We start from the raw sequence: 10,581 nt of genomic DNA, 5'->3' as shown, positions 1-10,581 counted from the left end.
CTGCAATCTGTTAAGACACTCTGCAGGAACTGAAAAGTAAGTTTTCATTTTAACTTGGTGATAAAAACTGAAGAACACACATTTATTTGTATAATTTTGTGTTTCTACTGTTACTCTTACTAACTATGCGTAACCTTTTTTCCCTTTTAGACATCTGTAACCATGAAGTTGCTTCTAGCAGGAATTGCTCTGATTCTAATTGTGGAGACCAACGCCCAGTGGTACAGGTTTCCCGTTGAAGCTGCTCAAGGTTAGAAACTTGACCTTAATACCTTTAAAAACTGTGTCCAGGATTCTGTGGTTTATGAGACAATGACATGTTTTTCCCAAACTCCTTTGACTAAACCTGTCTGTTGTCATTCTGATCAGGTGCTCGTGATATGTGGCGAGCCTACAGTGACATGAGGGAGGCCAACTGGATTGGTGCAGACAAATACTTTCACGCCAGAGGAAATTCTGATGCTGCCCAGCGGGGAAATGGGGGGAGGTGGGCAGCTGAGGTTATCAGGTGAGGAGCACTGAGTAGGGAAGCATTGCCCACTTTTTGCTTATTTCTCAACAAGTAATTCTTGTTAATAATGCTACAGACAGATCTAAGATCAATTATTTATTCTGTGTGCTCTGATCAATGCTGTTTTTGATAATAAGCCCTTTACAGCACTTTGTACATTTTGAAAAGTAACTGTTTTGTCCCCTGCTTGTGCTAATGTCTATTTTTCTGTTTCAGCAATGCCAGAGAATGGATTCAGGAAAAAACGGGTCATGGTGGTGAGGATTCTGAGGCTGATCGAGCAGCAAACCGCTTTGGACGGAATGGAGGAGATCTCAGCACTCTCAGGCCAAAGGGCCTTCCTGATAAATACTGAGGACAAATGTCACTGAATCATAATACAAAGAAAGAAAGAAAGAAAGAAATTTTAAGTGTTGCAATCACTGACAACAACATCTTACACACAAATTAATTTTATCCAGTTGTAACTATTCTGTTGCTACTTGTTTCCATACACAGCTGATATCCTGAACCAAGCCATCATTACTGCAAAGAGAAAGTGGTTTCCAGATATCCTACAGTATCTGATTAAATACATATAATCTTTGCTCACATCAGAAACCATTAAAATTCATTTAGCATTTTGAAGAGGAAATTCAAAGACAGCTGCCTATAAAAGCTATAGATGGTCATTATTAACAGTAATAAAAAAGTCCTACTATTATTACTCTTGTGGATTTAACATGACAGACTTCAGCCTTGTCCATCTGTGGCTGCACTCTTGTTTTGTTCAGCTGTAATGTTCAGACATTGCCACTCAGTGGCAGCGCAGGCCTCCATCTGACAGTTGGCATAACTTAGTTTGGTTCAGTTAAATGGCTTAAAAGCATTTTCTATCTCAATACAATAAATTCGAAGGCTGATCTAATGCCATACATTGTGGTTGATGCAGTTTGCAAGAGAGATAATGAATGTTATTTGAATTAACCTCTGAATGAAATAAACAAGCAACACATCTTTCTGGAGTCACTGTTACAATGGACTGCCCACAAACCTCAGCATGAACAATTACCTTTGGAATCTTTTTTAGTGAGAAATGATAAACTATAGGGAAACTTTTAACGATACATTGCTGCTGCTGAATCTTCAGAATGTAATATTTCAGTGATTTGAGCACCTCCAGTGATCTCAAATGTGTGCTTGATCTCAAAACCTGCTGCATGGATACCATCAAAAGTGAGGAAATGCTGCATTTCCTGTACATTTTGTGAACTGACCCTTTAAAAATTCATACAGATCACTTTACAAAACTTGCTGATAGAATATCACCTGGAGACCCTGCCATCCTCACCAGTGCTGTTATTTATTTTGGTTGATTACTTCTTATCAGAGTGAAGCTATGATGGGAATTACATGGTGTCACCAAACTCAGCTGACCAGTAGTTGAAAGTGCACACTGCAGCAGTGATGAACAAGCCAATTAAGCATAATCTCACCAACCAGATCCCTAGAGAAGTTCCAGTCAGACAAAAAGTGAAAACACCAGTGGGGTGGAGGTTGAACAAAAACATATCCCACCTCTGAGCCTGTTTACTAAATTGGCCCTCGTTTTTCTGCCTAATGCTAAGGTCGATTTTCGCAGCATTAAACATTTAACACAACTGAAGCCAATTTAGCTGTTACACGGTTATACTTCATCTACAGTGTTGAGTGGGTGCATCAAAACAAAATTAGGTTAAGATGGATCGTTAAAAGAAAAAGGCAGGACAGTGTTTGGCACTAAAGACCATGTAGTGTTTAGTTGTTGAATATTTCAATACCCAGGTAATATTTTCCACAGTGCCTGCTAAGGGCTGACCGGGTGGGGTGGCTGACGGCGTGCACCGACCAGACAACTGCAGTGGGCTCGTTTTGTTGTATACTCGTTCCGGGGCGCCGCAGTGAGCCACGGAGCTCCGTATGCTTTCTGTCGGTGAAACGCACGGTGAGGGATGCGCGACCAGCCAGCACCTTCCCTCGCACATCTCATAAGGAGGTGACTTGATCAGCATATGAAATTCTCCAGGTAAGATTCCTTTTTCTAAACTACAATTCCATAACGTGACAGTTAATCGTCGGTAAACACCGATGAACCCCTGCGGCGAGGCTGTAGCGCTCTCTTCCTCCAGGCATCCGGAGGAGCGGTGGATGATGCTGAACGCTCAGCCTGTACATTTATCCTCAGCATCAGTGGTAACATCAGGGAAGTGAGCTTTCGCCGAAAACGTTTTTGCATTAAAAGTCTGGCTTAGCTTTTCCTGGGAAACTCGGTGAAAGGACTGGAGCTGCTTTTGGAAGTCTGTTCATACCTAATGCTACAATCCTCGGTGATTCATCCATGCGCAGCCCAGTCTACGCCAAAAAGGATCAATTGTGGTTATATGAAAGGCCTTTAGTATCTCATCAGATGAGGAAGGTCATTCTATTTTAGATGTCCTTAATGGTTAGATTCCTTTCCTGCATTGCTTTATTGAACGACACCTTCAGGCTGTTCTGACTTCTCTTTGTGGCAAAGACTTACTGAACCCTGCCATCTGTTTTTTTTAATATACATCTTGTGCATAATATTAGCCCATATTTTTCTAGCATTTGAATGTCTCATTCAGTTGAGTTTCTCCCATCCACAGTGCCAGATTGTACAGAGACTGAAGCTGAAAACTGTGAGGTACTCCACACCTGTGTCCATCAAAATAGCCTCTGCTGAAGATACTGGTTTTATGTTGTGTAAGGCTCATGTGTGTCTGAATCCTATATTTGGCAGAGGATCCGTGTGTTCTTTTATGCCTGCTGTGTACCACTCTGTGCCGATCCCTGCCACAGGGGAGGGCAGTTGCTGACAGGCGTTGTCTAGCTGTTCATTGTTCTGAGAGAGCTGGGACTCGGCAGGGTTTGCTTTGCACCATACAGTGTCCTTTAGCATTGGTCCTCATTCAGTCATGCAGAATACATTTCAAGTGGCCGCTTGTGTCCACTTGTATGCTATTTCTTCAAGCTGTCTGATGTTTACAGTACAAGCCTTGTCTTAAAATAGCAGTAATGTTCCTGGAGTTGATGCAGCACAGTGGAATATACAGTGTAGTGCATGTTAGGCTGGTGGTATAAAAGATATTTTGTTATGATGCAGCAAGATTGAAATCTTTGAGACTTCCATTCAGTATTTGGCTATATTTCAAATGTTAACCCACTTGAAGATAAAAATGAACACAAACCACTTACAGTTCTGTTGCACTCGAGAGACACAGTGCAAGCTTTTTACTGAACCACAGTACATCTGATTGAAAACGAGCAATCACAAGCTATGTAGCCAAGGAAGAAATCTCTCACATATTAACCTTTATAACTGATCTGGTCATCTTAACATGTTTAGTGTTACTGGGGAGTAGACAGAAATTTTATGTGGCAGCAAGAGGCAAGTTGATAAATGTGTAAAACCAATGCAAATGAGGAGGATATCAGTGGGGCAGAGAGATGGAAGAATGAGGCTTCTACAGCGGAGAGACTGAAAGAGAAAGGAGAACAATGGTTGTGATGCCGCTGAGGAAGAGTGATGACCAAGGCTTTAGAGGATGATCAGGTAGATGATGATGGAAGAAGAGCAACGTAATGCACAGTTATTAGAGGAATTGAGGAATCCCTGGAGGGTTGTGATAGAAACATATAAGTCCTTGGGTAATGCACACAGATTTTGATCTGCTTCTATGTTGAAAGCAAATGCTCAGTTTTTATCATTATTTACCTTTTCCTCCCACCTTCTCCTCTATGTCTGCCCTCACTGCCTGTACAGTCCTCTTGTGCATATGCATTTGACTCATCTGCTTTGCCACTTCATCTCCGTAGCCTGGGATAGTCTTCTATGTACTGTAGTACCTGCACTGAAGGACAAACACCACCCTGCAGCGTGGTTGGATCATATTCATGCTGCAGCCATAAGATACTAAATTGAACTCCAGAGGAGGAAAGAAAATAGGGCAAAACCTCCAGCCCTGCTGCACAAATTAGGAAAGATAACTACTGGGAAATCTGCGATTCAGTCACTGCCCTATGAGGCACTTGATCTAAACACAGTGGTCACTGTTTAGCCAAACAACAACATCCCTTTAGCAGAAAGGAGTCTACCTCAACATTGTGGGCAGTGCCAAAGGGAAATCAGTTATCAATAGTATCATTTAATATCTTAAAAGCTTTGCTGCTGTAAGCTGGGTTTCCAAACATTAACATCCTTTACTGTGTACATAACATTGGTGTGTGTGGTGGAGGTACAGTAACAGAATATTATGGCCTTTGGCGAAAGGTTCCAGGAAAATATAAGGCTACAGGGTGGGTGTTGATTTTTATGATGTAGAACTGTTACAAAGGCAACAAAGGATGGTTTATGATGAAGCTTTGTTAAGATGAGTGGACCTGCAGTGTTACAATTGCTGTAGAAAAGCTTTTTTTGAACAATTAAAGCAAGATAGTCTTTTTATGAATGTAGGCTGCATTGCAGTGACTCTGAAAACACCCCTCTGTTGCATTAAGGTCACCATTGTCCTATTAGTCACCATCTGTGGGGGATTTGTCTCCAGATGACATCATCACTACAATCAGTCTTTCTGATGTTCAGCATCATAGACCAACACTGAGCTGTACAATATTATAGAAATCAGATACCTACAAGTCGCATGATTTTATTTTTTTTTATATAAAATAACAGGGTCCCTCCATCCCAGAAATAGGTTTTATTTTGAAGTCAGTAATGTCAAGCTTCATTTAGAATAAACCTTTGCAAAATGTTATGGTCAGCTAGAGTAGTCAATAGCAAGATAGAAGTGCCAGAAACATGCGCTGATTGAAAATATGCTGAACCTTTCTGTCCCTTCTAGTTGTTTGAGGTAATTTAACACTAACCTAATAGACCTACACAATGTTCTTACTGTAGGTATATCATCTTCCACTGTGCAGCTTTGCTGGCTATTCTGTTTGCACAGTAAGGACTTTCACTTCTGATTTTTCAGGTTCCCATCAGCTGTTTTGTTTTGCTACTTTTCCTCAAGTTAATAGAGTAATCACAACCCAGGTTTCTGGTTTACATGCGGGCTTGATTACAGCATCAAATTTAGTCAGAGCTGCAGGCTAACTGATTCATCATCACATATCAGATGATGATGCTGTCCCCCAAGAAATACTTATATTACATACTTAATATTCATCTACAGAGTTGACATTGCATGTGAATTTGTATCCAGTGGTCATGCATACTGGTTGGCACTCTGGATTGATCCATATTTTGGAAAGGCTGAGCAATTTGACACAAATCCTGCTTTTTTTTTTCAAGTTGTCTTTAATTAATGCTTGATGAAAGATATAATTTTGCACAGAATAACCATGCACAATACCAGGCTATGTAACATTTGCAGCCGGTGTTTCGTAAAGAAAACGTGAATACCCTGAGTACGGGACAGCCCTTGTTGTCCAGCTCTTGACATGGTTCTAGTATCACACACATGAGTATAACAGCCCTATCAGTGTTGTTTTGACAGCACTGTCTCATTCAATTTGCTTTTCCTTGAAAGTGTGATCTGAGTGTCTGCCTCTGTAAAAACACTCACTAGACCTCTTTGTTTGGTATCGATGGCTTTCGTTCACTGGTTAATACTGATATGATGTGGCTTGATTGCTCTTTGAGTGTTATCCTCACTGAAGTGTTGACTTCTGGATAAAGGAGAGGACTTATCTTTACTAACAGGTAGAGAAATCCAGGTCATGTTCTGTGGATCAGTCAGGCACGGCTAAGGTTGCAGTGTTCTGACATTTCTTGTTTCATTGTTTGACCGTTTGTAAAGCCAGTCTTTGAACTGTTTGCTTGAGTTTGTTTCTTTCATGTAATCAATCAATATAAGGCATGAAGAGGTGTGTGAGAGATTTCTTTTAGTAGTACAAGTCATTTACACTTTCCTGACTGTTAAAAATAACGCTGTGCTGAGTCAAATGTGAGGGCCAAGGTCACATAACGTAGGATCCTCACCACATATGTAAGCCTCTTTTGACTGTCACCTGAATAGCACAATGCTATCTTCTCTGTTATAATACTGTGTACTCCACTGCTTCCATACATGCATTTACACTATCAGAACTACTGGCTTTTATAGGTGTGCTGTTTTTTTGACTACTGCTGGTGATGGGGATGAGATGCAAATTATTTGAACTTCTTTTCAGAAACCTTTTCACACTTATTTGCCCATTTAGTGAAGATGAATGTTTTGATTATATTCTTCAGACAGAGATGAATATAAAGTAATCCTTTAAAAAGGCAGTTGCTTTAAACTCAGTAATTACTGCTTTTACTATTTTACAACCAATACTATCTAGACATTTATAATACATGGTTTTAAAAACTGTCTTAGAAAGTAGCTGTAGCTGTTTGCTTGCATAAAACATGTTTCAGAACCAGTGGAATGTATTAAACTCAAACTGTTAACAGATTTTCATTTCAAACAAAGGTATTTGGACATGATGTGTGGTCTGAACCAGCTGATATTATGGTCCACTTTTTTCCCTGGTCTGCCTTTGCATGATGATAAACAACTGGATTAGGCACCAGCATATTTGTATACCTTCATGTTTGTCCATAAACGTGCTGGGACATAATAGGTAAATTTAGAAATGCAACCAACAAGCATCTTCAGGCTGTTCCACTCTACTTTGCCCCATTTTACCATCATCATAAACCAACAATAAGGATAAATGGTCTTATATGGTACTTATATGGTACTTTTCTACCTAAGGAAGCACTTTTACACTGTTAGCCTATTCACCCACTCGCATGCTCACACATGGGTGATAACATAGGGGTCCAACTGCAGGTCCACTGTCCTGACCAAAAACACTGGAGTAGCTGGGGGGTTAGGGGATGACCTGTGCTACCTCATGGGCCACAGCCGCCCCATGACCTATTTCTCCTTTTTGTGAGGAAACATGGAATGGTACTACATGAAGAATAGTCTTTTGTGCTATTTCGTAGTTAAATTTATGGATGAGTTGGTGAATTACGTAGTTTAAACTTAAGATTTTTTTTCCAAGTGCAGTGGTATCCCCTAGAATTCATGAGGTGATGTGTATGCAACATTTCAACTCTCTTTATAGCATTAGCATGTAAATGAGTCCAAATCAGTTTCACACTCTTGGACTAAATCGGGTCACGTCGGGAGGAAAGCAAAATGGCTAAGAAAGAGAGTGAAAGAAACCCTTCTCTCACAGTGAAAGCCATTCATAGCTGCATTAATCATGGGTGGCACCAACGAATCGCTCTGAAGCAACACCCGATAGAGAGGAGCATTGAAAAAGCCTTATTTGTTAACTGGATTTGTCTGAATGACATCAGTCCATTTTCCCTTTTCATTTGTGTGCATTTCTGTGTAAATTCTACTCTTTGGAAACTTTTAAATGCTTTGAATGTTTGAAAGCCCCCCTGCTTCATTCTTTATTAAAACAGGGCAAAAATCTTGAACCGCACTGTATCAGATTACTTACTGACTCATGTGTAGACAGAATTTTCAGCAACAAAGAAATAAGAAGGCGAAGCACTTTGAGAATTATGCAGAGCCAACTTTATTCCATAACTTGATGTTTCAGCACTAGTGTGCCTTGTTCAGAGCTCAAAGCGCAGAACAAGTTACATATATGGTAAATCTTCTGGAGCATGGGGAAGTACAAGTCATGATCAATACTATCCAACGCTTCTGCCGTTCTCCATATTTTGATACACCTCACTGACGTAGTCATTGACCCAGCCTTCTCACACAGTAACGTGACTAGACCCAAACAATCGAACTCTTTGCAAACTATTATTATAGATTTTTGTTGATTAGTTGTTGCAGCCCTACTCTAACTGCAACTTGATAATGAGCTGAGCAATGTTGATTTAACATGCCATCATGCAGGGTTATTCTGGAGAGTGGCATTTCTTTTTCTCATCTTAACATCAGCTGGGTTTTTTCCCTGGAGCCACAGTAGACATGTTAAGTGTTTTCACAAGCTGAGTGACACTCCTGGTGACAACTAATGTGTGAAATTTGTGGTGTGCCCATTTTAAAAAAAGAGCTAGTGAAGATCTCATACTGATCTGTGACATTTGTGGTACAGGACAACAGGCTGCAAGAACGTGAAAAATACAGATTATAAATGAACTGTAGCTGCATGGAGCAGGCCAGGGCACAATGCCAGAGTGTGTCAACCAGAAGACATTGCTCATGGATTCAGTGATGACCTATTAGTAGTGAAAGCACAGGCTGCTGGAGGCAAGCCAGTTGTTGCTGACATGCTTATGGGTCATGGATGATATGCACATACTGTACTGTACGTTGCATACTACAGCACCTAACTGATAAATTTAATAATGAGTTGAAAGTTTAGTCAGAGGATTTAGGCAGGCTTTAGTTTTGTTTTAAGCTAAACCTTTACCCTTTTTTATTTCCATTTACAGTCGTAGCTTTTTTCTTTATTTATACAGTTTTTAAGAATCAAGATTTTTAAACTGCTCATCATTAGTTCTCAGCATGTCTTTAGCAGACTTGCCGTAAGCATGGATGTAAATGATTGCATGCAGTTTTCAGGTAGCATATGGTAAATATTAACAATTCTCTCTTTTTGGATTATTAACATTTTAGATGTATGCGAACAAAAGAGAAAGTTGCATATTTTCATCGTGTAGATGCTCCAATTAATCAGAGCTAACCTTAGCAAACATTTAGTGCTAACGCGTGTTTGTGACCTTGCCCATTTTACCTATAGACTCCTGTTGCGCTGATGACTCTGCTGTGACATTTGTCGTTATTTAGACTCACGATGCGTTAACTAAACCGACTCATTAGCTAGCATATTTGTTTGAGGAGCAGTATGACATTAGCATTTAGATGTGCACAGAGCCTCACCTGCTGCCATCATCGCTGGGCTGCACAGATGCGTTCACATCTGGTAAATGTTTTTTTCTCAGTGAGTTTGATGCTGTTGGAAGAAGCATTTTTGTCTGAGATGCAGAGGTAAATGTATTTCCATATAAAATACAGTATCCTGCTGTTATTGAAGCATGACGGATGTGAATTGTGCTGAATCTTGAATTGCTTTGGAGTGCGCCTTTGGCACAATGTATTTTCTATAGCCGGTCATGTTTATTGATTGACAGCACAGATTGTTCATCATTGATGTGATAAAGCCGATGGCGAGCAACCAGATGGTGATTTTTATATGCAGCAGGAGACTTGTTCAGAGAGGAACAGGTAAAGGTGGGACCACACAGTAAAAAATGATTAGTGGTCAGAAAAAAGGGAAGAGATGACAGAGAAGGGTACTGTAAAACAGGGGAAATAACCTTTAAATATAGCACTTTCTTACACTAACAACAGGGGCAAAAACATCGGCATGGTAGTTTAGTGATCTGCAGTACACCTGACCCTCAGGGATGTTGATATCTGCAGTACTAGCAGTCCGTTCACTTCAGTGTTTATATAAAAAAAATACCAGTTAATGCTTGCTCACTGGTGCCTTAAGCCCAAATTTTGAACCATACACATCGATATTAGGCTATTCTGTTTCATCAAAGAATCTTTGAAGGTTTGCTGTAAAAAATAAACTTTATTTATAAGACATGTTTCTAAAACAGTGTTTGCAAGTGATTTACAGAGAATAAATAGGTTTGTACTTCAGAAAAGAGAGCTTAGTTGTTTTTCTGAGACAGGAGGTCACAACAGCATAGCACTGACGAACCTTGCTAAATGTTGATGGAATGTTAAATGCCAGGGGATAGGTTATGCAGGGTTTTAGAACAACCAGGGTAGTGTATGAGGGAGGAAGGATGGAGATCAGTGGGGACTGATCTCCTGCTGGAGATGGGATCTGGTGAGCAGAGATGTAGGTGTGTTTACAAAGGTGTTATGTAGCTGTCAGCTTCTCTGTATGCAACCCAGTCTCACAGCAAAATGTATAATAGCTACGCTGGTCTGCAACGCAAAACGTACTAGTCTCACACTTATGCCTCCATACCTTTGTTTTCTGGATCAAAAATTGGCAGTGAAAAC

The 10,581-nt window shown here is 40.2% G+C and overlaps 2 protein-coding genes across 2 annotated transcripts in view; both read left to right on the top strand.

The window, feature by feature from the left end:
• Positions 1-1,498, top strand: saa (serum amyloid A). Its single transcript, XM_020609787.1, has 4 exons — positions 1-36; positions 151-250; positions 370-508; positions 728-1,498. Exons 2-4 carry the CDS (start codon positions 163-165, stop codon positions 864-866), a joined length of 366 nt encoding a protein of 121 aa, XP_020465443.1. The 5' UTR covers positions 1-36; positions 151-162; the 3' UTR covers positions 867-1,498.
• A 770-nt stretch (positions 1,499-2,268) lies between these two features.
• Positions 2,269-10,581, top strand: part of apba2b (amyloid beta (A4) precursor protein-binding, family A, member 2b) — a 54,233-nt gene continuing 45,920 nt past the window's right edge. The window contains exon 1 of the mRNA XM_020605757.1: positions 2,269-2,555. The gene's annotated coding sequence lies outside the window, so the exon portion shown is untranslated. The remainder of the gene's footprint in view (positions 2,556-10,581) is intronic.

This window comes from Monopterus albus, unplaced genomic scaffold, assembly GCF_001952655.1.
Source record: "Monopterus albus unplaced genomic scaffold, M_albus_1.0 scaffold4.1, whole genome shotgun sequence".
In the NCBI taxonomy this organism is placed as follows: domain Eukaryota; kingdom Metazoa; phylum Chordata; class Actinopteri; order Synbranchiformes; family Synbranchidae; genus Monopterus; species Monopterus albus.
Note: the sequence above shows the minus strand (reverse complement) of the source record. Positions and strands in the feature narration are given on the sequence as shown.